Below are 23,742 nucleotides of genomic sequence, written 5' to 3' on the forward strand. Positions count from 1 at the left end.
GACGTATAATACCCTTCAAGTAAAACGCTTTACTGATCAAGAGGAGTAACGACTAATTACAGGATTATGCCTTTGAACGCCTTTACTACCTTCCATCCTTATTTCATGGAATTATCGGAGAACATGTCAGATAAAACACATTAAAATTCCTGTATTTTTTTTCAGAGTTGAAAACTATGATCAACAAAATACATCAAGTCAGGTGATTTTAGCAAAAGTATAGGGGCATGGCTATTTGTTACAGAATTGTTTCAGACCATGTCCATCACTTTCACATAAAAAGCAAATCAGAATAATTTATTTCTTCACAGTTATGTTAAATTAAAATGTAAATGAGTTCCATTCATAATTTATTCCTTAAATTTACATATAATAAAACAAGAGGCCCATGGGCCACATCGCTCACCTGAGAAGCTTTGACCATTCTGTTCTTCACTAGATTTCCCCCTTGTAATACATATTGTGACCCCACCCTACCCCACTGATCATAATTTAGACAATTTGAAATCTACACTACCCCAGGATGCTTCCACATAAGTTTCAGCTTAACAAAGATTGTCCAATATATTTCTATGTAAAACTTTGATTCCCCATTGTGGCCCAGCCCTAACCCCCCCCCCCCCCCCCCCTCGGGTCATGATTTGAACAATTTAGAATCTACACTACCCCAGGATGCTTCCACATAAGCTTCAGCTTTTCTGGCCCAGTGGTTATTAAGAAGAAGATTTTTCCTATATATTTCTATGTAAAACTTGGATTCCCCATTGTGGCCCAGCCCAACCCTCGGGTGTCATGATTTGTACAATTTAGAATCTACACTACCCCAGGATGCTTCCACATAAGCTTCAGCTTTTCTGGCCCAGTGGTTATTAAGAAGAAGATTTTTCCTATATATTTCTATGTAAAACTTGGATTCCCCATTGTGGCCCCGCCCAACCCCCGGGGGTCATGATTTGTACAATTTAGAATCTACACTACTCCAGGATGATTCCACATAAGTTTCAGCTTTTCTGGCCCAGTGGTTCTTGAGAAGAAGATTTTTAAAGTTTTTTCCTATATATTTCTATGTAAAACTTGGATTCCCCATTGTGGCCCCGCCCAACCCCCGGGGGTCATGATTTGTACAATTTAGAATCTACACTACCCCAGGATGCTTCCACATAAGTTTCAGCTTTTCTGGCCCAGTGGTTCTTGAGAAGAAGATTTTTAAAGATTTTTCCTATATATTTCTATGTAAAACTTGGATTCCCCATTGTGGCCCCGCCCAACCCCCGGGGGTCATGATTTGTACAATTTAGAATCTACACTACCCCAGGATGTTTCCAAATAAGTTTCAGCTTTTCTGGCCCAGTGGTTCTTGAGAAGAAGATTTTTAAAGTTTTTTCCTATATATTTCTATGTAAAACTTGGATTCCCCATTGTGGCCCCGCCCTACCCCCGGGGGTCATGATTTGAACAATTTAGAATCTACACTACCCCAGGATGCTTCCACATAAGTTTCAGCTTTTCTGGCCCAGTGGTTCTTGAGAAGAAGATTTTTAAAGGTTTTTCCTATATATTTCTATGTAAAACTTGGATTCCCCATTGTGGCCCCGCCCAACCCCCGGGAGTCATGATTTGAACAATTTAGAATCTACACTACCCTAGGATGCTTCCACATAAGTTTCAGCCTTTCTGGCCCAGTGGTTCTGGAGAAGAAGATTTTTTAATAAACCCACCCTATTTTTGTCTTTTCTTGATTATCTCCCCTTGTTAAGGGATTTGGCCCTTCATTTTAACAATTTAAATTCCCCTTCACCCAAGGATGCTTTGTACCAAGTTTGCTCAAAATTGGCCCAGTGGTTCTTGAGAAGAAGTCGAAAATGTGAAAAGTTTACGGACGGACAGACGGACAGACAGACGGACGGACGGACAGACGGATGGACGGACGACGGACACAATGTGATCAGAAAAGCTCACTTGAGCCTTCGGCTCAGGTGAGCTAAAAACTGGACAAGAGCACCTCAATATACACTGTACATAGTGTTGGTTAAGTAGTGATCCAAACGTTGACCCTTAAATTTGCAAGTGAAAGGCCTGCCAGATGCAAAAAAAAACCCTCTGTCAATTTAAGGAGGAATTTAATATGGTTTAGTGGGCCATATAGGTTAAGTCTGGGTAGTTCAATAAGTGATATGTTAATTAATTAACTGCATTACCTCTTTCTTATTTTTAAGGTCATATACATATAACTGTACACTGATCAAATTGTCTATGGATTTTCAGTTTACCAGTTCATATCCCAAGATGCACATAACAGAATTGAGTCGGGTCATAAGGGATGCTTATTACTCCATGGCTCCTGATCCCACCTCTGATTTCAGAGGTCTGCATTGTTTCTTAAATGAGAATGATCAATCACTGTAATCAATTTAATATGCATTAATTTCATTCTTTATTTATTAATTTGTCAAATTGGATTGAAATAAATTAACAATTATTTCATCTTTTAAAGTAAACTTGCTAGATTTTGTTTATTTCATATTTGCAAAAAAAAAATCAGATACTTCAGGCCCTCAATACATAATACACGCAAGTGAAGTCAAACTACTGGTATACCAGGTATTGTGTAGTTATTTGAGAGTGTACTTAAAGAGACTTTGATTTGTTCAAGAAAATGTTGCTCCGATATAATCATATTTGTATATGAAGCATGTCCACTGCAGCATCACCTATGCAAGTTTAGTCACAATAGGGTGTATAGTTACTTGTTAATGAACCTGCTTCAAAAACTTTGACCTGGCCATTCATGCAGAAAATATAGGTCAGACCTGGCCATTCATGCAGAAAATATAGGTCAGATTAAACATCTGTTGCAAGAGTAATGTACATCCTTAGTTGCATCACCCATGCTAGTTTGCACTTGGTTGGAGTCTAGTTACTTTGGAATGGACCTGCTCCTGGAAGTTTCCTGGTAATATGGATGTCAATGACGTGAGAAAACTTTATCTCACTAGCTTCATTGAGATGAATAAACCTATACAACAAAATGAGCAGCCTTTGACTCAAGTGACTTAAAAATACAAAGTGAAGAGTTGCTCAAATGGAAGAAAGTTCATTTAATGACATTAACATCCATTCCAAATTCAAAGTAAATGAGATCAAAATAAGTGTACCCACAAAAATATCAAGATGGTTCAGTATAAAGGTTAATTGCTATTACAGACAAGGCAATTCAAGCAATTGTATTTTTTCTGTTTAAGTCTTTTGAATCAGAAATATGAGATTCTCAATATCTTAAAAAAAAATTAAATGGAAGATATGTTATAATTGTATGAAAATAATGTAAAAAAATAATTCTTTTTTCACAAACCTTGAAAAATACTGAGAGATGAAAAACTATTCCTGTATGAACAAATAAAATGTATGCATCAACTAAGACTACCGTACCTAAACATGTATTAAATTGGGGATGGGGAATTAGAATCAGATATCGTAGTCATCAATAATCAATTGCAATTTGCTGCATTATCAAACAGGCAATGAACAGACTTAATTTTTGGTTGACTTTGAATGTGACATTTTCAATCATATAAAATGCAACATAATGATACTAATAATGAACATATAAATTTGTATTGAAACATAAATTCTTGTTTATTTGTTACAGTGTCTTTGTTATTAGCACTTATTTTTCACATTATTTCCACAAGTAACAAAAAACCCATTACAAATACATGCATGTTCCTATGTACATATACATATTAAAAGGACGTATATGTTCTTTGAAGAAAAAAATGGGGCATAAAAAAATAATAACATCTTGCAGAGTCAGGGAACAAGAAAAAACTGGCCGAATCCTTGGAGTTTGTTGTCATCACATTGGCACGTGAGTGAACAGGTATGAGACTGATTCACCATTATGTGTTCGTCGAATGGATTCTGCCAGCATGGTGGATATATCAATGCACTGAAAAACAGAAAATGAAATTATTAGTCAATAAAATTAACTCAGAGAAGATATCATAAAAACTTAATAAAATCAATCAACATAAGTCTTTATACTTGAAAATGTCATTCCACACTGCAAGTTTGTTGTGATGCAGAGAGTGTCATTAACTGTACACCTTATTTCCAACTGTGTGTAAAATGTATGAACTTTTTTTTGCAAAATTCATGTATCTTTACCGTTTTCTTTATATTAAAGTTCTGTACATTATATAATTTTATTTAATACTTCGTTTGTAATTACTCTTTTGAAATGTATACTGTAAATTATATTTCTGTAGTTTGTTTAATTCATTACATATGCATAAAAGAGTGGCGGAAATGACTGATAGGTATCAAGTTGATTGTTGTGTTTATGTGTGTGGAAATCTATAAAGATTTTGTTCTCTAATTGAATCCTGAATGGAATAATGTGCACCCAGTGGTTTTGTTTTTCTCTAGATTATTATATAAGATGAAGAATACACTAATGTGTCTGTACATTGTGATTATTAAATAATTTGTTTTTATAATTAATGCTTTGTTTTTCTCAAGTGCATCAGGTGCAATGTGATAATGAATTCATAGAGCAAATATCAATAATAGCAGTGTTAATCACTTGCAATGAAGAGATTTTTGTTAAGCACTTTGAAAAATCATAATTGTAATGATCACATCACATGATCAACAGTCATGTGATTTCACAACAACTATGTTATTAATATAGCCGAGAGAACCCTCTACATGTACATTGTATACATGTACATACCTTACAAATCAAAATAAGAACCAATCTCAATATATTCATAATGTGTTGAATGCATCTTATAGCTTTAAGCAGTATTAAAATAGTTGCATGAGCATTATGATATCAACACCCAACAATAACTGAACATCCTTGAGGATGAAACCCCATCCTCCCACCTGCATTAATGGAATTAATGGACAAGTGAATAAAAAAAATGAGCCAAGAACCTGAAGGTCTCTGAATAATTCAAACTGGACATTGATTTACATTTTGTAAGATCCCATCAAGTACAGTATATCTAATCCAACCATGCAATTTTCTAATAACCTAGAAACTCGACTAATAAAAATTATCAAACCACATGCATGCTACTTGATGCAAAAGTAACAAGAGATGTTTGTAAAGCACTTATGACCCCACCCCAAATATTACTGGAATTTTTCTAAGTGCAGGGGACATAACTCTGTCAAAATCGGCTCAATCGTATCCAGAACAGAACTTGACCTAGGTATTCATATGATAAATCTTTGTACCAAATTTCATTTCAAAAAGCTTTCACATGTGTCATCTTTTCTTGCCCTGTGGTTCTAGAGAAGATTTTCAAATGAAACCCACCCAACTTTTACTTTTTTTTTTAATTATCTCCCCTTAAAAGAGGTAATGACCATTCATTTGAACAAACTTGAATCTCATTTACTTTTTAGTTTGGTTGAAATTGGCAAAGTGGTTCTGGATCTGTAAAGATGATAAGGACAGACAACAGACAAATCTCACTTTAGCCTTCAGCTCAAGTGAGGTTAAACAATGTATTGCATATTACATGTATTTCATTTAGTAGTTTGGACAATATGGACCATAAATAGAGACAGGGTAGCTCAGAATTTAAAGCACAGAATTATTGATACAGGAGTCTAAGGTTTGATTCCTGTTCCGTTCCCATATTATTCACTTTCATTTCCAAATACAGGAAGAATTCTATGAAAAACACAAGTACAAAGAACAAGGTTCACTTTTGCCTTATTTGGCCCTGTGAATATCTGAATAAAGTGCCACGCCACAGCATGATACACCCGTCAAAAAAATACAATTTTCTTGAACAGTTTAGCGTGCAAGAAAATCACGTCAACCTTGATTCTAAGATTTCCATGATTTTCCATTCCTTAAAATATGTATCCACTCCCTGTGATGTAGGCATTAATTATAATAAATATTACATAATAAATAGATTTCTATGCTGGTTGTGTTAGACCTTGTCAAATGCCCATCATATTAAACAATATCAAATTAGTCTTAACATCTTAATCTATATACCAAATTAATTTTGAAAAGAAAAGGCCGGCCATCAAATGACATATGCTATAAACTGACCAGCAGTTCTTCTGTCTAATCCCAAAAGGATACAGATAAGACTGCTTGATCAGATAGCCTTCCTACATTGAACTCATTAATTAATCTTTAACTGGATGCTTGTCTACTCATTACTATCAAGAGATGAATGGGTCTGCACTATCTACCATAAATTTTTTTTAAACATATAAAAATATTCAAAGATTTTTTTTGGTTGAGATTTAATGTCCGACAGGTTTTAATATGTAATTATTCATATGGACATGCTGATTCCACCCCACCCCTTAAAATTAGTTTTTAAATTAATAATATTATACAATATCAGATTAGTCTATTATGCAATATCAAATTAGTTTTAATTACTTTTCATCAAATTCATTTTAAAACTTAGGCTAGCCAACAAGAGCTATTTTTAATCCAACAGGCTTACCCATCTGTCCAATACCCAAGGGATATTGATAACACTGATCCTCTATCAGTTATATCCTCACACTCAAAACTCATTAATTTCTCTCTAATTTGACATACAATTTTCTGTTATCAAAATTCTTCTTGACCAGTGCTTGATAATAACTCTCAAGGGAGAGGTAGGATTTCTCTAACATACATTATATTTGTTATAGATTGCTGTCAAGTATATGCTTAAAATAATAAGTATTTTCTTGATTTAACACTTTTTTAATAAAGACAGTGCAATACTCTTATATTATTTGGGATGCTTAAATGAATAGTAAAAAGACATATTTTTATTTAAATTTCTTAAATTAAAGGTCACAGTGACCTTGAAATAGGTCGCGACTCACCTTCTACCTAAGATGCATAAACTGGCCAAGTTTGATGATTGTAAGTCTTATAGTTTTCTAGTTATGGGCCGGAAAGGATTTTTCCATATTTGGCGATAACTTCTTAATAAAAGGTCAGAGCGACCTACTTTTTGTGCGCGACACACCTTCTACCCAAAATGCATCAGACGACAAAGTTTTATAATCCTAGGCCTAATAGTATTTAAGTTATGAGCCGGAAACGAAAAAGCTAACAGACAGACGGACAGACACGAAGCCTATAACATAATACGTCCCGTCTTAAGACGGGCGTATAAAAACTGAAGCAGCATAGTTTTAGTTTACAATGCATTGAATATCACTCAGATCTTTGGTTAATGCGTATCTATCAAAAATGACGTAATTTTCTGGCTAGGCAATGCATTATGACGTCACGAAATGCGTAAATTTCCTCATATTCTGAAAAAGTCTAATAAACCGGCCGATTTTAAAGCTGTTTTTTGATTTTTAACATAAAGCACAACCTCTGATCTAAAATATGCAACTAGTAAATGATAGAACTGGTTCCAAGGATTAAAAGACACGTTTTAGTTTTCCCGTTTACCTAAAAATTCAAGAACATTGCAATTTCATAAAGCCAGTTCTCCAAGACCTGGACTCTTATGAGAAAATTTTTAATAGGATATTAAACCACTAAGTCTCTATTTTATTTTTAATGCTTCAAATGGAAAATCAAGTGTTAATCAATCAATTAGTATATCTACAGGGCCATTTTATGCATAAAATGAACCGACCTCTTTGATAAGAAAATCTCCTCTAAATCTTTAAGGTTCATGTGAGCTACATCCAGACTTAAATATGTAAAACATTCTTAATAAATAAAACTTGCATGAACTTCAAAGTATGTAATAATTTGAACAAACTGACAAACAATAAGATAAAGTTTACATAAGAAAACAGCCATGAAACAAAAATATAAAACTGTAACATTATCAAATGCTGGAAAGTAATAGTTGCTCTCTCTGACAAATGTGGGACCACCTTGTTGAAAAAAGTAAGCTTAGCATGATGCAATATAACAATGATAGCAATTATACAGCATGGAAGGATTTAGAATAAACCCATTTTTAAAAAATGCTAATTTAAAAGATGTCAATTCTTGCAAACAACCTACAGCTTGCCACTTTGAAATAAGCATCAATAATTATAATATCCATGCATCTCTGTTCTATATGATAACGTGTACTGTTATTCAGGGATAAAGCTAAATCCTTGTAGGACAGAAATAGTGTAAGCTCTTCTCCATATGAGCTAAAAATGCTGCATGCAGAAATTCTTGAAAGACAACAGCAAATGCAGAACATAAACCTACAATGAGGAACAACAGATGATTTACAACGGCACATGGCTGAACAGATAGGAAACTGATTCTCCGTTATGTGTCCTTCTGACGGCCTCCGCCAAGATGATGGAGATGTCTATACACTGAAATAGTCCACTTCACTATTATATAATATAAAATTGTTTGGAGACATTGATCAGCATCAGGTAGGTGGCATTGAAATATTCAGTGAACACATACAAAGTAGTGCCATAAACAAGTGTGTGATTTATCATTTAAGGGGGGGGGGGGTGAAATATTCAAGTATTATAGTGATAGGTTCAAAACTTACTCAAAAAAAAAAGAGAGAGAATTGCAAAATGTGGTGGTTTTCTAATAGGTGCCAGTAATATGTAAAACAGTGAAGAAAGTAGCAAACTGGGAGTATCTGGCAATTTGAAGAGAAAGAGTTTTGGAGAAGTTATGGTCCTTTGCTTAATTCAAATCCTATATGAATAAATATATTATTCAATTTATTTTGTTTTTACCTTTCTGAATCCAAATTGCCTCCCAGTTTGATTTAGATTGCATAAAGTACATAATCTTGAGCATGTTAACCTACTTTTATTTTTGGGGCTGACTTCATTCTTTCTTCCTGAGGAATCGTGTTTGTCACAACAACAGCTTCGAACACAGAGTTGTTGATGCGAGATATGGCAGGTCCTGAAAATATTCCATGAGTGCAGATGGCATAGACTTTGGCTGCCCCTGCTTCTACCAGCCTGAAAAATGACAGATTCAAAGATGATAGAAAATGAAATCTCTTTGCATCACTTATTTATTTTATGAATGGTTTTTCTTGTCTTTATCTTTTCTCAGTCAACTTGACAAATATCCAACTTTCATATGGTCTGGAAGTATTCAAAATTTTGGCTAAAAAAAAAGAAAAACAAAGCTGGATGATTTAGATTTTCTTTCTTTGGAAACCAAAAACAATCAATTATACCATCGTGTCTATGAACATAAATCCATGTTATCCTAGAGAATCAGCTTTGTCTTACTAATACACAGAAGTTGTGAAGCGATATTATTGGTTTGCCTACTTTTCTGCAGCGTGACAGAAAGTTCCGCAGGTGTCGGCCATGTCGTCCACCAGTATCGCGATCCTGTCCTTCACGTCCCCGACCAGGACCATCGTCGCCACTTCATTGGCTTTCTTCCTCTCTTTGTGGATCAGCGCAAAGTCAACGTTCAATCTGTCTGCAATCGAAGTTACTCTGTGGGAAAAAAATTGTAAATTATATTAGATATGCTTTTGATTATACAAAATCTACAAATTGGACAGACATATGCCACAAAGTAAGCTAACAGTGCTATAAAAGTCTATCTTATTTTGTAGATTTTAAGAAGGAAAACAAACAGAGGGAAAAAATTTACAAAGAAAAGGTAATTTCAAATCTAAGGGTACTGTAAACCACTTTTTATTTGGGAGAACTTTTACATTACAGTGGGTCCCGTTTAAACAGATAGTCAGGTTGTCAGAATAGTTTTATCCGTATAGCCGAATATTGGAATAGCCGATTGCAATATTTGCCGTACAAACGGCAGATCTACAGTACATATAAGTAACAATTTCAACATGGTTGTATTACGTACCTGTACTTTCGTTTTCGTTTGATGAATGTACCAAGTCAGGAAATGAATTATTTCAGGTTTTAATAACAAGTTTAATATGATTTTGTATGAATAATTTGTTTTTAATTGAAGTATGAAACTTATTTTCATCTTTATTTAGCACCAGGCACCTTTTTACATTCACCCCATTCGTTGATGGCCTCCATTTTGGAAAACGGAAGTTGATTGAATACATGACTATATTACGTAAACCATTTTTTTCCGGATTGCTGATTAATAAATTTTAAAAAATGTTTATTGTTTCATCTTTATCTGTATTTGTATGTCATTTTCAAGCACATAATAGATATATACGTATATTTATTTGGGGTGCATGTGATTTTATCGCAAATCTCGCCTGAAAGTATTACACTGCGGTTGAAATAGCGTTGCCTTGAGTGATGACACTGTTGGATTTGACAATTGAACAATTTGAATCACGGATTGCATTCTATAAAACAAGCGCTTTAATTGGTTGATATGGACCCGCCCACTCTCGTGCAGTATCCTTTGCCTTTGTATTGTAAGATGGAAAGTGTCCAACGGCCTTGTGATGGTCGAAAACCGATGGTGACTTTTTGAACAAAAAAAAACAAAAACAAAGACTTACTATGAAATCACTTTATAGCATGTGATATATTCCTATCGCAGACTGTACATGTATATTGTTTGATGACAAACACTAATTTCATTTTATATTACATGTAATTCTGCCGATTTTCTATTCACGGCATTTTCAATTTTCGGTGGTGCAAATTGAAAACGCGTTCGTGCGTAGAAAGCATATCCAGCTAATATCGGAGCACCCGTTGAAAAAATATAAATTCATGTGTGGTAAAACATCGGATTTAATTAAAAGTTTACTGTTTTGTTGTCACGAGTTTCAAAAATACCATTTTTCAAATGTGTGCATACCTATTTTAATTGTCGTCATGGCAATATTTAAACTTGGGATCTGGAATCTTAAAATTGCACGTAAAAGTGAACACATATCCAACTAAATGACCAAGCGCTACCATTTAATAGACAGTCTAATTCTAATAATTTAATTTAATACCCAAGCGAAGTGTCATACTCAAACTGAAAAGTTCAATAATTAAAATTTCACGCCGAACAAAATTGAACACAAGCCAATTATCAATGATCAAAATTAACACCCAAGCCGGTCATCACTATTGTTATCAAAACATATCGATCTACTGTGCCCACTGCTAACACAGGTAAGGTGCTGGCATGCGTGACTAATCCCCTCATTGTCGTAATTTGACTGGAAGTGTCAAACTTGTGTAAACAAAGGATTTTCACACGGAAGGTAGAGGTGTGAACAAGACAATTATTATGAAAATCACTATGATAGGCGAAATTTTTGTATCAGATAAAACGAAAATCCGATATTTTCCTATCAGAATATCAGGTGAAATTATTAATAAATATATAAGAAATGGTTTTGTGCTCTGATATTGTATCAGATAAGCCGAAATATTTGTTTAACTGCTATCCGATTAAATGGAATCCACTGTATTATGCTCTGTTCATGAAAATTTCATTCTCACATATTTCTTTAGAATAAGACAATATATACATTACAAAGCAATCATGAAATTTTTGTCTTGCTTATAAATACCAAATACCTATCTCACAAAAACTGAAGTGTCACAATAATTGGTTGATCTACAGAACATGTGTTTGTGTTCATTTTAGTATCTTATTGTTTAGTAACATTACCTCTTGGCACCTCCAGCATCAGGGGAGACAATGCAGCTGTTTCTCCAATCAGGAATGGTGTCCTTAATCCACTTCAGGACTGCTGGCTCAGCATATAGATTGTCCACGGGAATGTCAAAGAAACCCTGTCAACATATTAAAAATAAAGTGCCCCGCCACAGCATGATACGCCCGTCAAATATATTGTTCAATAATCATGAATTGGTAATGGTGCAAAAAAATCAGATAACCTTGATTAACAGATTGACACAGATTTCAATGATTTAATTTCCATATCTTATCATGTTTAAAATATTATACATAATTATATACATCTCTAAGAGATTTACAGTGTAGGGATTAATTATAACAAATAATACATCATATAATTCTAAACTGGCTGTGTTAGAACTTAAGGAAATGCTACAGTCTAATAAAAAAAATCGAAAATTTACTATTCTTTAGACTATAAAATTCTAAGTGAGACATGACTGCAATGAACACATGCATAATTAGTTTTAACTATATTACACAATACTAATTAAGGTTTAAAATCATACACTAAAACATAAATTTGTTTTAATTACATTTTACATTACCAATTGGAAGATCCTTATCTGGACTATAGCCATCAAGAACTCTTAATTAACACAAGCAACTATGAGGCCATTTCTTTTTGCCCAACTCCCAAGAGACAGATTATCAGAGATGTTCTTAGACAACCAGCTAGCTCCTGACAATAAACTCATTAATTTCTCTCTAATTTGACATGAAATTTCTGCTGTCAAAATTTTTCTTGACCAGTGCTTGATAATTATGCCCATGGGACAAACTAGATTCCTCTCAAAACATTAACATTTGCTACAGATTGCTGTAAAAGTATATTAATTTATGAAGATGAAAAAAAATAAGTTTTACATAATTTAACATTTTTTAATACGGATTAATTTTAATTAAATTATGCAATATTAATTTAGTTTTTATCATACACTGTATTTTACAGCATCAATTTGTTTTAATTACATTACACAAATTGAAAAAATCTTTTTCTGAACTAGCCATCAAGAACTCTTAATTAACACAAGCAACTATGAGGCCATTTCCTTTTGCCAAACTCCCAAGAGACAGATTATCAGAGATGCTAGCTCCTGACAATAAACTCATTAATTTCTCTCTAATTTGACATGTGAATTTCTGCTATCAAAATTCTTCTTGACCAGTGCTTGATAATTATCCCATGGGACAAACTGAATTCCTCTCAAAGCATAAACATTTGTTACAGATTGCTGTCAAGTATATGATGAAAAAATAAGTTTTTACTTGATTTAACATTTTTAAATAAGGGTACAACTATATTTTTACATTTTTTAGGATTATGAAATTTCAAATTTTAAAGACTTAGTTTTTTTCAAAAAATCACTTAAATTTAAGGTCACAGTGACCTTGAAATAGGCCGCGACACACCCTCTACCTAAGATGTATAATTTAGCCAAGTTTGAAAGCTCTAGGTCTTATAGTTTTCTAGTTATTAGCCGGACAGGATTTTTCCATATTTGGCCATAGCATCTTTATTAAAGGTCACAGCGACCTACTTTTTGTGCGCGACACACCGTCTACCCAAGAAGTATCAACTGTCAAAGTTTGATAATCCTAGGTCTAATAGTATTCAAGTTATGGGCCGGACACGAATGGACAGACGGACAGACGCACAGACGGACAGACGGACGGACGGACACGAAGCCTATAACATAATACGTCCCGTCTTAAGACGGGCGTATAAAAATCACATACTGTAAAATCACATATTTTCATGGGGTCAAATTTTCGTGGTTTGAGTAAAAACTCTTGGTTCGTGGGGATTTGAATTCGTGGATGAAGAATCGTTGAGTAGTTACGTATGTGACATTTTACATTTTGTGAAGGACATGAATTCCTGGGTCTCTTCATACCTCGAAAACAACGAAAATTAAACCCACAAAAATTTGTGATTTCACAGTACATGTATCATGATTTACAACTACTGGTCACAAATTAATACAAAAACTCAAATACATGGAATCATATTCTAGGCTACAGTTTTCTCTCCAAAATTCTCACAAAAATTTCACCTGAATCTGAGAAGCATGGAGATCCATGGTTATGATGTGGTCAGCTCCAGCTACAGATAACATGTTGGCCACTAGCTTTGCTGATATAGGGGCTCTGCTCTGAAAGTAACAATTACAAAGAACTATATGCGGTATATTACATATATTTGCCCCCACAAAAGTCAAATTTTGAAAACTTCCTGAAATGTGCTGAATTCAATAAACTGTATGAGAAATATAAATTAACAGAAAATATTATAGTGTCAAAGCAGTGTATTCACAATTTTTGTTTTTTATGACGTCACAAACTAGTCCGATTTTATATCCTTTTTCAGAAAGAGGACAAAATTGACAAAATTATAACAATTTTAGCTTTAAAATTTATAGAGCGCAAGTTTGTTCAGGAACAATATTGACATATTTCATTGATATTATCATTCTACACATTATATCAAAATATTGATCCTGAACACATATGCGCTCGGTGACTTCTACTCAAAATATCTACGAAATATATACATTTTTCTGTAAAATTCATAAAAAAAATGAAATTTACGTCATGTTTGTGACGTCATTACGTACATATGGCGTCATTACTTATGAAAATATTCAGTGCTTTGAAGTCAGCATATACTCCCCTGTTTAAGAACTTAATTAAATATATCTCCATCAAAGTTTGATTTGGGGGGCAAATATCAGTTATTACCGAATAAAGTTCTTTCATACAAAATGATTCACTTGCATGAGGTTGGTAGATTAATTGAGAATGTGGGTTTTTTAATGTAAAACCCCTGTTTATAAGATATCCATACTTACCTGCATCAACTATTTGCAATGTGCCCGGGCTCCTACGATCATGCTCGAACATTAAAAACATTAGAGTTATCTCCCCCAACCTGGAACTCTTCACTACTTCCGCTCAGTTTATGTGAGGGACGACACTCTTAAATTAACCACCTCAGTAATAACCTTAGAAGGGGAGGTGGTTGGGGATGCAGGTAAGTATGGATATCTTATAAACAGGGGTTTTACATTAAAAAACCCACAGTTTATTACAATATCCATACTTACCTGCATCAACTATTTGCAAGAAACAGAATTTGTAGAATTAAGAAAGGGAAGGAGGGAAAGGTTATTAATAAAATATATCAACACTCACCCATTACTTATTTCCTCCTCTTTTTCTTCGCCCATTGAGCTGTTTCCAACACTGATGCTCTGGCGAAGCTGTCCTCTGAACCAACATCCTTCAGATAAAAGGAGGTAAAGGTTGTTTCTGAAGCCCAGTGTGCTGCCTGAATAATCTCTTGAAGAGACGCACCATTGAACAAAGCCCATGAGGTTGCTAGACGTCGAGTGTCATGAGCCCTTACATCACCCAACTTCAAATTTGGTGATCTTTCATACACCAGCTGTATAAGTGACACAATCCATCTGGAAAGAGTAGACTTGGCTGCAGCTCTGTGTAGCCCTGACTGATATGTTATAAAAAGATTTTCTGACATCTGACGTAATTCTTTTGTTCTTTTTACATACTCTTCCAAACACCTACATGGACATAACAATAAGTCTTTGTCGTCTGTAGCATAACGGTCAAATCTCGGAATGAACATAGGTTTCCAAGCTTTATTTGCCCTTTGTGTTTTTGCCAGAAACTGTAAATCAGGAAGAAGTCTTATCCCTATTCGTTCAATTCTCAGATTATTAGAATTAATTGAAAGAGCTTGTAATTCACTGACTCTAGCGGCCGTTGCCATGGCAACAAGGAACACTGTCTTCCAGCTCAAATACTTAATATGACATGTTGCTAACGGCTCAAATGGAGGTTCACACAAGGCCAACAAAACCGAAGGTAAGTCCCAATTAGGTAATAAAGGTCTAACACATGGGTTACTGTTAAATATTCCTTTTATCAAACTTGACAAGTCTGCATTAGAACTGACAGACCTTCCTTGCCATCCTCCATGAATGGTAGCTATGGCTGCTCTGTAACCAGCTACAGTATTAGACTTACAACCTCTTTCCTCGTGCAAATAAATGAAAAAGTTAGCTAACTCTTCTACAGAGGTTGAATATGGAGAAACACCCCGTCTATCACACCAACTTCTGTAAATTGCAAGTCTTGCCTGATACATCTTCTGTGTTGAGGTTCTCCTTGCCTGTTTGATGTATTCTTGAGCTTTCGGAGAAAATTTTCTCTTACAGGAGGCAGACTTGAGATTTTCCATGCTACGAGATTTAGGGACTCTGGATTTGCATGTCTTATCTGACCTCTCTTTTGTGTTAGCATGTCTTCTGAGAGGGGTAGTTTTCTTGGAAAGTCCACCAGAAGTTCTAACAGAATTGGATACCAAGACTGTCTTGGAGAGTGCGGAGCAATCAACACCAGCACACATGGTTCCTTCCGGACCTTTTGTAGCACTTGGGGGATCAACACCGGTGGGGGGAATGCATAAGCAAACATCCCTTTCCATGGCACACTTAGTGCATCTACTGCCCAAGCTAACTGATCTGGAAAGGGAGAGCAGAACACTGGCAACTTCTTGTTCTCTCTTGTCGCAAATAGGTCTATATTCGAAGTGGAGAACTTCAGGAAAATTTGATTCACAATCTCCTGCTTCAAGCTCCATTCTGTTATCCGAACCCCCTGACGACCTCTCGACAAGTCGTCTGCTAATACATTCTTCTTCCCTGGGATGTGAGCAGCTCGAATCGCTATATCCCTGGGTTTGCTCCATTGAAATATCTCCCAAAGAAGGCAACACAGCTGAAAGGACTTTGTTCCCCCTTCCTTGTTGAAGTATGACACCACTGTTGCATTGTCGCATCTCAATAGAACTCTGCTCTTCAACAGTATGTCTTCGAAATGAATTAGAGCTAATTGAACTGCCCTCATTTCCAACCAATTTATGTGACAATTCCTCTCCTGGGGACTCCAGGTGCCTGAAACCTGAAGGTCGTTCAGATGAGCTCCCCATCCCATTGAAGAAGCGTCTGTCCACAATGTCACACTGTGTGGCTGCTTCTCTTGTAAGGAAACTCCCCGAAAAATGTTTTCCGGCTGTTTCCACCATTCCAGGTGTTGGAGCAATGCCTCCTTCACTGGAAGGGTTTGTAATAGACTGTCTCTGTGTGGGCGCCAAAAAGACAACAGGTAAAACTGTATTGGGCGCAGATGTAACCTGGCCAAAGGGGTCAAATCGATGACTGAAGCCATTAAACCCAAGAGCCGTAACATTCTCTGAGCTAAAACACTCTCTTTGTCTGAAATCATAGTAATCTCCTAGTATTTTCTGGTACCTCTCCTCTGAAGGAAACACTAGGCCCCTCCTGGTGTTGAACACTGACCCCAGGTAGTGAATAACTTGTGATGGGATCATGTTGGACTTCTGTATATTGACAATTAGACCCAAATTCTGAATCAAATGAAGGACTTCGTCTAACTGACTCAACAGCAATGCTCTGTTCTGGCTCTTGATCAGCCAGTCGTCCAAATACATGAACACTTGAATCTGCCTTTTTCTGAGGTAACTTCCTATTATTGCCATCAGTTTGGTAAAAATTCTCGGGGCTATAGCCAACCCGAATGGCATTGCCTTGAATTGGTAGTGCTGACCTTGCCAACAAAACCTCAGATATCTGCGGTGTGCTGGATACACAGCTACGTGAAGATAGGCATCCTTTAGATCTAGCGACAATGCCCAATCTTCTGGATCTATGGCCCGTACTATACTTCTCAATGTCTCCATCTTGAAATGAGGTACTTCTAGGTAAGTATTCAGAACTCTTAGGTTCAGAATTGGCCGAAATCCTCCGTCCTTCTTGGGAACTAGGAAGAAAGTGCTGTAAAATCCCTGACCTATCTGGTCTGACGGGACTGGTTCTATAGCATTTTTTTCTAATAAGCTTTGAACCTCTTCTGATATAAATAGTTGTTTCTTTAAATCTACTATAACTGTAGTTCTTGTTCCGCTGTCTGCCGGCACACTTTTGAACTGAAGATGTAATCCTTCCTGGATTATGTTTAGAGCCCATTTGTCGTTCGTTATCGTTTTCCAACTCTCTACAAAATTCATTAATCTTGCCCCTACCTGGGGAGATACTGATGCCTCGGCAAACTGCCTGCTTTGCCTGCAAGGATCTTCTACCAACGTTTCCATGTTTAATACTTGGAGGCACGAAACCCCAACTGATTATCATCAGATTTCTTAGAGGTATCTGCACCTTTTCCCTGATATCTGCTTCTCTGCTTGAAGTTCCTGTTATCTGCATTCTTACTGGCTGCCTTTCTAGGAACTTTAGATGCACTTGGCTGACTTTGTTTTGCATCACTGTGAGAAGATGTATCACGTTTTCTTTTCTTGGAAGAGGCATAATTATCCTTACCCCTCAGGTGTTGGGTTTCTTTCGCATCTCTTATATTCTCGGCACTAGTATGCAGTACTTCAAAATACTTCCCAAGGAACAGATCCGACCCAATTGTAGACAAACTTTGCAACTTAGACTCCGTAGCCTTATTTTTGAAGGCCATGTCCTGCAAATACAAGCTTCTTCTTGAACCTACAGCTGTCACAATAACTCTAGATGTAACATCTGCCATTGAGTTAAACAACTGTACAAGAGCCTGTAGTGCCTCTGTCTTATCTTCGTCTGATTGTACAGAATCCAAGTAAGATGTGATCATAGATCCATAAGAGATCTGTCTTAACAACAATCTGGCACTCATGTCTACTTTGCGAAACTCGGTATTACATGAAGCAATGTTCTTGTCACTAAATCTAAAACGACCCTTGCCATTTATAGCTGAAGCTTTATTGGACTGCATCTTGCTATCCGTTATGCCCTCTTCAATATTACTATCAAGGCTTGGCACTTTACAAAACTTTGTAAAATGTTCTGATGACACAGCATATCTTTCATCATCCTTTGCTTTGAAAGCACGGACCTTGCCTCGTACCTGCCATTCCTTGTCAACATTCATGAAGGCTTGTATGGCCGATCCCTCCAAAGGTGGCCTAATCTTTGAGGATTCTTTGCCACATCGTAAATGCTCTGATACGAAAGAAGCATACTCTTGCTCTGGTTTATCAGCCTCTAAAGGAACTTTCAATTCTGAAGCTAACTTAGTTATAAAGTTCTTCCAAATGCCTGTGCTCTCATTAGAAGCAAAAGTTGACTCTGTCTCATCACATTTCTCATTGCTCTGTGATCTAGAATCATCTAAGGACTGATCATCATCCTCAACAAACTCGTTATCTCTGTCATCCTCCAAGTCTAGGACATCAGGACTGACCGACCTCGTTTCTCTTTCAAATCTGTTGAAACGTCTATTATCCGCTTGTCTACCAGCACTAGAATTAACCGACTCACCTGGGGCTTTTTGACCTGACGTAACAGTCTCGGCTAAGTTCTTCTGTCGAGTCATGACCCTGATTCTGTTGTCAATGAATGCATTAAACGCCTGCTCAAACTAATTCATAAAATTTCCATGTCCACTCGGAGGTGCGACCGGTATGAAAGGCATCTGCATTTGACCGCTCAGAGACGACATTTGTGCAGCATTTAAGGGCACAAAGGCTGTGCCTGGGTTCCACTGTCCGCTCTGAGGCAAAGACTGGTCTAGGAAGGCCGTAGTTTGGCCGCTCGGAGGCGGCGCAGGCCGTGTTACGTCCCCCCTGTCGCTCGGAGACGACGAGGACAACAAAACTCGGACATTACTTTCATCTACCCCCGAATTCGCTCTATCCCTCGTCTCAGACGATGCGGGAGTTTCAGCCGGCTTGGAAGCTTTAGCTAAAGCCTTATCAACCATTTTATTATACGCAGTCCACCGCCCCGGTGTCCATGCTTTGCATACCTTACACGTAAACTCCTCTGTGCACAATCTATGGCGAAAACAATCCGGATGATCGTCGAGGACGTTCATATCTCTAGAGCACTGTGCACATTTTTTGTAGGTTTCCATGATCACGATCGTAGGATACTCAAAAAACTTTATTTCTCAGACCACGCTGAAAAAAGCCGCCAAAAATGGCGGTGCCCGAACATAAACTGAGCGGAAGTAGTGAAGAGTTCCAGGTTGGGGGAGATAACTCTAATGTTTTTAATGTTCGAGCATGATCGTAGGAGCCCGGGCACATTGCAAATAGTTGATGCAGGTAAGTATGGATATTGAAATAAACTAAAATAAGTTTCAGAGATAAAAAATTTATCTCCGAAACAGCAAAAACATTAGGGGAGGCTCAAATACTGTAAATCACTTTTCATTCATGAGAATTATGCAAGTCTGTCTGCTTGTGAAAATTTTATTCTCATGTTTATTTGTAATGTGAAGGATTGATTGTAACAATAACACAGCTCACAAAAAATTTGTCTTGCTTATAAATAATGAATATAGCTTCTTAAATAAGCTTCACAAAAATAAAGTGATCTATACTATACAATTTTAATATGTTGGTCCTGGTCTCATATCCTCTCCTCTATGCAAAATGTTTGACATAGTACATACATTGAATGTAATCCATATTTCAATTAAAGATAAAAGTGAAGGTTGAAATGACTCCTTTTTGCCTGGAATATGATACATATCTGCATTCATATCAAATGGTCGGCTGAGCTCAACCAAATGTAATGGTAATCAAACCTTGTCTTTCTTGTCCTGTCGTGCGTAAGGAAAGCATGGGATGACCGCTGTGACGCGACAGGCCGATGCAATCTTACAGGCGTTGATCATAATCAGCAGCTCCATCAGCATGTCATTCACTTCATCACAACCACTCTGGACAATGTACACATCCTCTCCTCTCACAGACTCCCCAATCTCAACACTGCAAAATCAGGATGAAAATCTCTCAGCTCTATCTCTTAACTTACATATTTCAAAATTATTGTATGAATGTAATTTCTTTGTTTTTTGTATACCTGGTTAAATATCCATTTTTCAATAACATTTTACCTGCATTCCCCGTTGCTGAACTTCTTGGTGACAACTTTTCCCGGTTCGATGCCAAGTCGATCGCAGATTTTCTGAGCCAAATCAGGGTGGGAGCTCCCATTGAATACCTTTATATTTGGCATCTTATGGTAATCGACAGCTGACGAAGACTGTAAGTTCTTCCTAATGGAAGTTTTATGCATCAACTCTCTTGCGTTGAACAATATTTCAGCACGAGATCATCAGTGTCAAGAGCACGCACTCAACTGATTCCCATATGCATTTCGTCCCCAGGATATTTCGACCACAGATATGGGAGGATAAAACAACCTCTCTTAAGACCCATAGGAACTGGGGCACAGTGAAATCCCTCCTTACATTAGGTTTTAAAAAAAAAATAAGGCACGTAGTATTAGGGAGCCATGGGGAGCCCCCCCCCCACTTTTCTTCAGACAAAAGTTTTTCTAAAGAAAATGTTCATTGAATCCCCCCCCCCCAGTGGCGGATCCAGAAGTTCATGGGGGGGGGGGTTGAGGCCCAAAGGGCCGAGGGGGGAGGGCATGGGAGGGGGTGTCCCCCTCCCCTAGGTGGGGGTTCGGGGGGCCTCCCCCGAGAAAATTTTGTTTTAAAAGGTTCTAAATGGTGCATTTTCCAGCATTCTTTTGTACTTTTTGTAGCTTTTTTAAAGACCAATCATCACAAATTTTTAAGAATCCAGAAAAATAAAATGTTTCAATTTGATTTAAATTTAACACAAGACTTTAGACCTTGTTTAAAAAAATGGAGGGGGAGGGGCTTTCCCAGAAAAAAAAATTAAATAGTTCTAAAATTGTGCATTTTCCAGCATTTCTTGTACTTTTTGTAGCTTTTTTAAAGACCAATCATCACAAATATTTAAGAATTTAGATAAATAAAATGTTTCAAATTACATGTAATTTAACTTTAACACAAGACTTTAGACTTTGCTTTAAAAGATTGTTACATCTGACAATTTTAGGAATACAAGCAGTTGACTTCAAGTTGTCTTTTAAATGCATTTTCAATTAATTTAGTCAAGCTGACTTCTAATTTACAACTGATGTGCAATTTTAAACACTTTCAAAAAATCAAACATTGGATCCTTTTCAGAATTCCTAATTAGTGCTTTTCAATTTACTTGAGTATACTGTCAATATGATGTAAAAAAAAATGTATTAATTTAATTTTTAAAACGGTAAACAAAAAACCCTATATATAATAGTTTATTCAAATAGTTAATAAAAAAAAGACAACATGCATTTTATCAGCAAAGGAATATTACTGAGCAGCACCGTAACTATGCAGTTTTCTGTTGTTGATACTTGACTACATTGTACTGCACGATGATCTTGTGACTTCACTAGATTCACGGATTACCCCTCTCTCTGTTGATTACCTGTCACAGTGTATTGTGTGCGTTCAAGCGGAAAGCGATTTCCTGTTACGTGGCTGAAGTATATTTCACAGTTGTACAGAACAATGGATTCGTGTTATTTTCTTATCAATGCAACAAAATGATAAAATGACACTTGTAAAAAAAAAATTCAATGAGCGGGGGGGGGGGGGACCAGAGAATTTTCACAAAACAGTCTTTTGAATCCGCCCTTGCCCCCCCACTTCAGTTTGGGTGCCAAAATGAAAGTATTGTCAAAGAAGTCTGTAGGGTAATGTAAGGGTAATGCAGTGTTAGAGTTAACAAATTGTACTAAAAGAAATGGAATTTTCTAGTTTGGACATTTTTTTGCTTGTCAAAGTTTTTTTTCCAGGTAAGTTGAAAATTTTTCCACGGGTTATAATTGCCACCCCAACCCCCTTTCAAAAACGATGCTACGTCACTGTAAATTATGACACACGACCTGGCCCCCACTAATTTCAAATATAAGTGTTTAATTTAAAATGTTCATTGAAAGCCTCCCCGGCCCCTCCTATTTTTTTTTAGCAATAGTGAAATCGGAGTAATGGGTATTGTAAGAATAAAGTTTGATTGTGGAAGAAACTGAACCAACAACAACTCTTTCATCTCGCAAAATAGGATTTTTGAGTTTGGAGATTTTTTTTCTTTCTTAATGTCACCGGGTTCACAGGTGTATGAAAGTCAATCAATATATCGGGTCTCTATAGCTCAGTTGGATAGACTGCTGGCATGGTACGCCAGAGGCCCTGGGTTCAAGTCCCGGTTTGGACTAGACTTTTCACCACCTGTGACATTTGGAGCGCCCAACGTACAAAACCCACTATTTCCTTGGAACATGCCTCACAGCATTTAATAACTCCAGAATTCGAGGTGAATTTCTACAAAGCTGGGGAATATGTCACCGGGTTCACAGGTGCGTGAAAGTCGGTCAATATATCGGGTCTCAATAGCTCAGTTGGTTAGAGCGCTGGCACGGTACGCCAGAGGCCCTGGGTTCGAGTATATGTTTGAAAATTGCTTTTCACCACCTGTGACATTAATAATACTTATCAAACTCAAACACCCAGCCCCTCCACCAACTTTAACTTTGAAACGACTATGTGTCTGCATGGACGACTAAAAACCTAGATGTGATTCTTCTTCTTCTTCTTCTTCTTCTTCTTCTTCTTCTTCTTCTTCTTCTTCCCTTTATGGAGAGTTCTCAAATTCGAGTGTAAATACTCCAGTAATTTTAATAACTCCAGTGATTTTGCGAATAACTTTCCTCTTTACATTAATTTGAAAATCAGTGGTATAATTTTTAAAAAGAATTTTGAATCTTCAAAGGTCTTTTTGCAGGAAACATTTAACAGTTTTTATTGTACCTCTTATAAAAGAAATTTAGGGAAAACAGTGGTATAATTTTTAAAAAGAAGAATACATGTATATAGTTAAATTTGTACCTCTTATAAAAGAAGTTTAGGGAATACAGAATATATAGCTTTTGCCCTGTCTGTCCGCCTGTTTGTCTTTCTCGCTGTCTGTCTGTTTATCTGTTTGTGTGCAAAAACTTTAAAATTAAACATTTACAATTTAATTGGTTATATATAGAGCCATGACTTTTATATTTCACAGACGAAATTCCTCGGTTGCTACAAGACACGGAGGCTTTGGTCTTTAGCAACAGTTTGACCTCTTTACCTTGATCTTGCAGTTTTACCCGTTTTGCAAAATTTTACCAAACTATGTCTTTTGAATGCTCGAGGGT

The 23,742-nt window shown here is 36.4% G+C and overlaps 1 protein-coding gene across 2 annotated transcripts; it reads right to left on the reverse strand.

Moving 5' to 3' along the window:
- Positions 1–3,078: 3,078 nt before the first annotated feature.
- LOC134251833 (ribose-phosphate pyrophosphokinase 2) lies at positions 3,079–20,849 on the reverse strand. 2 transcript variants are annotated; one of them, XM_062734253.1, is made up of 8 exons: positions 20,585–20,849; positions 20,273–20,456; positions 13,651–13,749; positions 11,564–11,688; positions 9,268–9,441; positions 8,787–8,946; positions 8,216–8,328; positions 3,079–3,949 (listed from the first exon to the last, which is right to left on the reverse strand). In XM_062734253.1, exons 1-7 carry the CDS (start codon positions 20,764–20,766, stop codon positions 8,236–8,238), a joined length of 1,017 nt encoding a protein of 338 aa, XP_062590237.1. In that variant the 5' UTR covers positions 20,767–20,849; the 3' UTR covers positions 3,079–3,949; positions 8,216–8,235. The 2 variants fall into 2 exon arrangements, with proteins under 2 accessions (XP_062590237.1, XP_062590238.1); XM_062734254.1 differs by lacking the exon at positions 8,216–8,328 and having other exon boundaries at positions 20,585–20,848.
- Positions 20,850–23,742: the final 2,893 nt, after the last annotated feature.

The sequence above is a fragment of the Saccostrea cucullata genome, unplaced genomic scaffold (assembly GCF_032062105.1).
Source record: "Saccostrea cucullata isolate Sc308-1 unplaced genomic scaffold, CSIRO_AGI_Scuc_v1 ctg2610, whole genome shotgun sequence".
Lineage (NCBI taxonomy): Eukaryota > Metazoa > Mollusca > Bivalvia > Ostreida > Ostreidae > Saccostrea > Saccostrea cuccullata.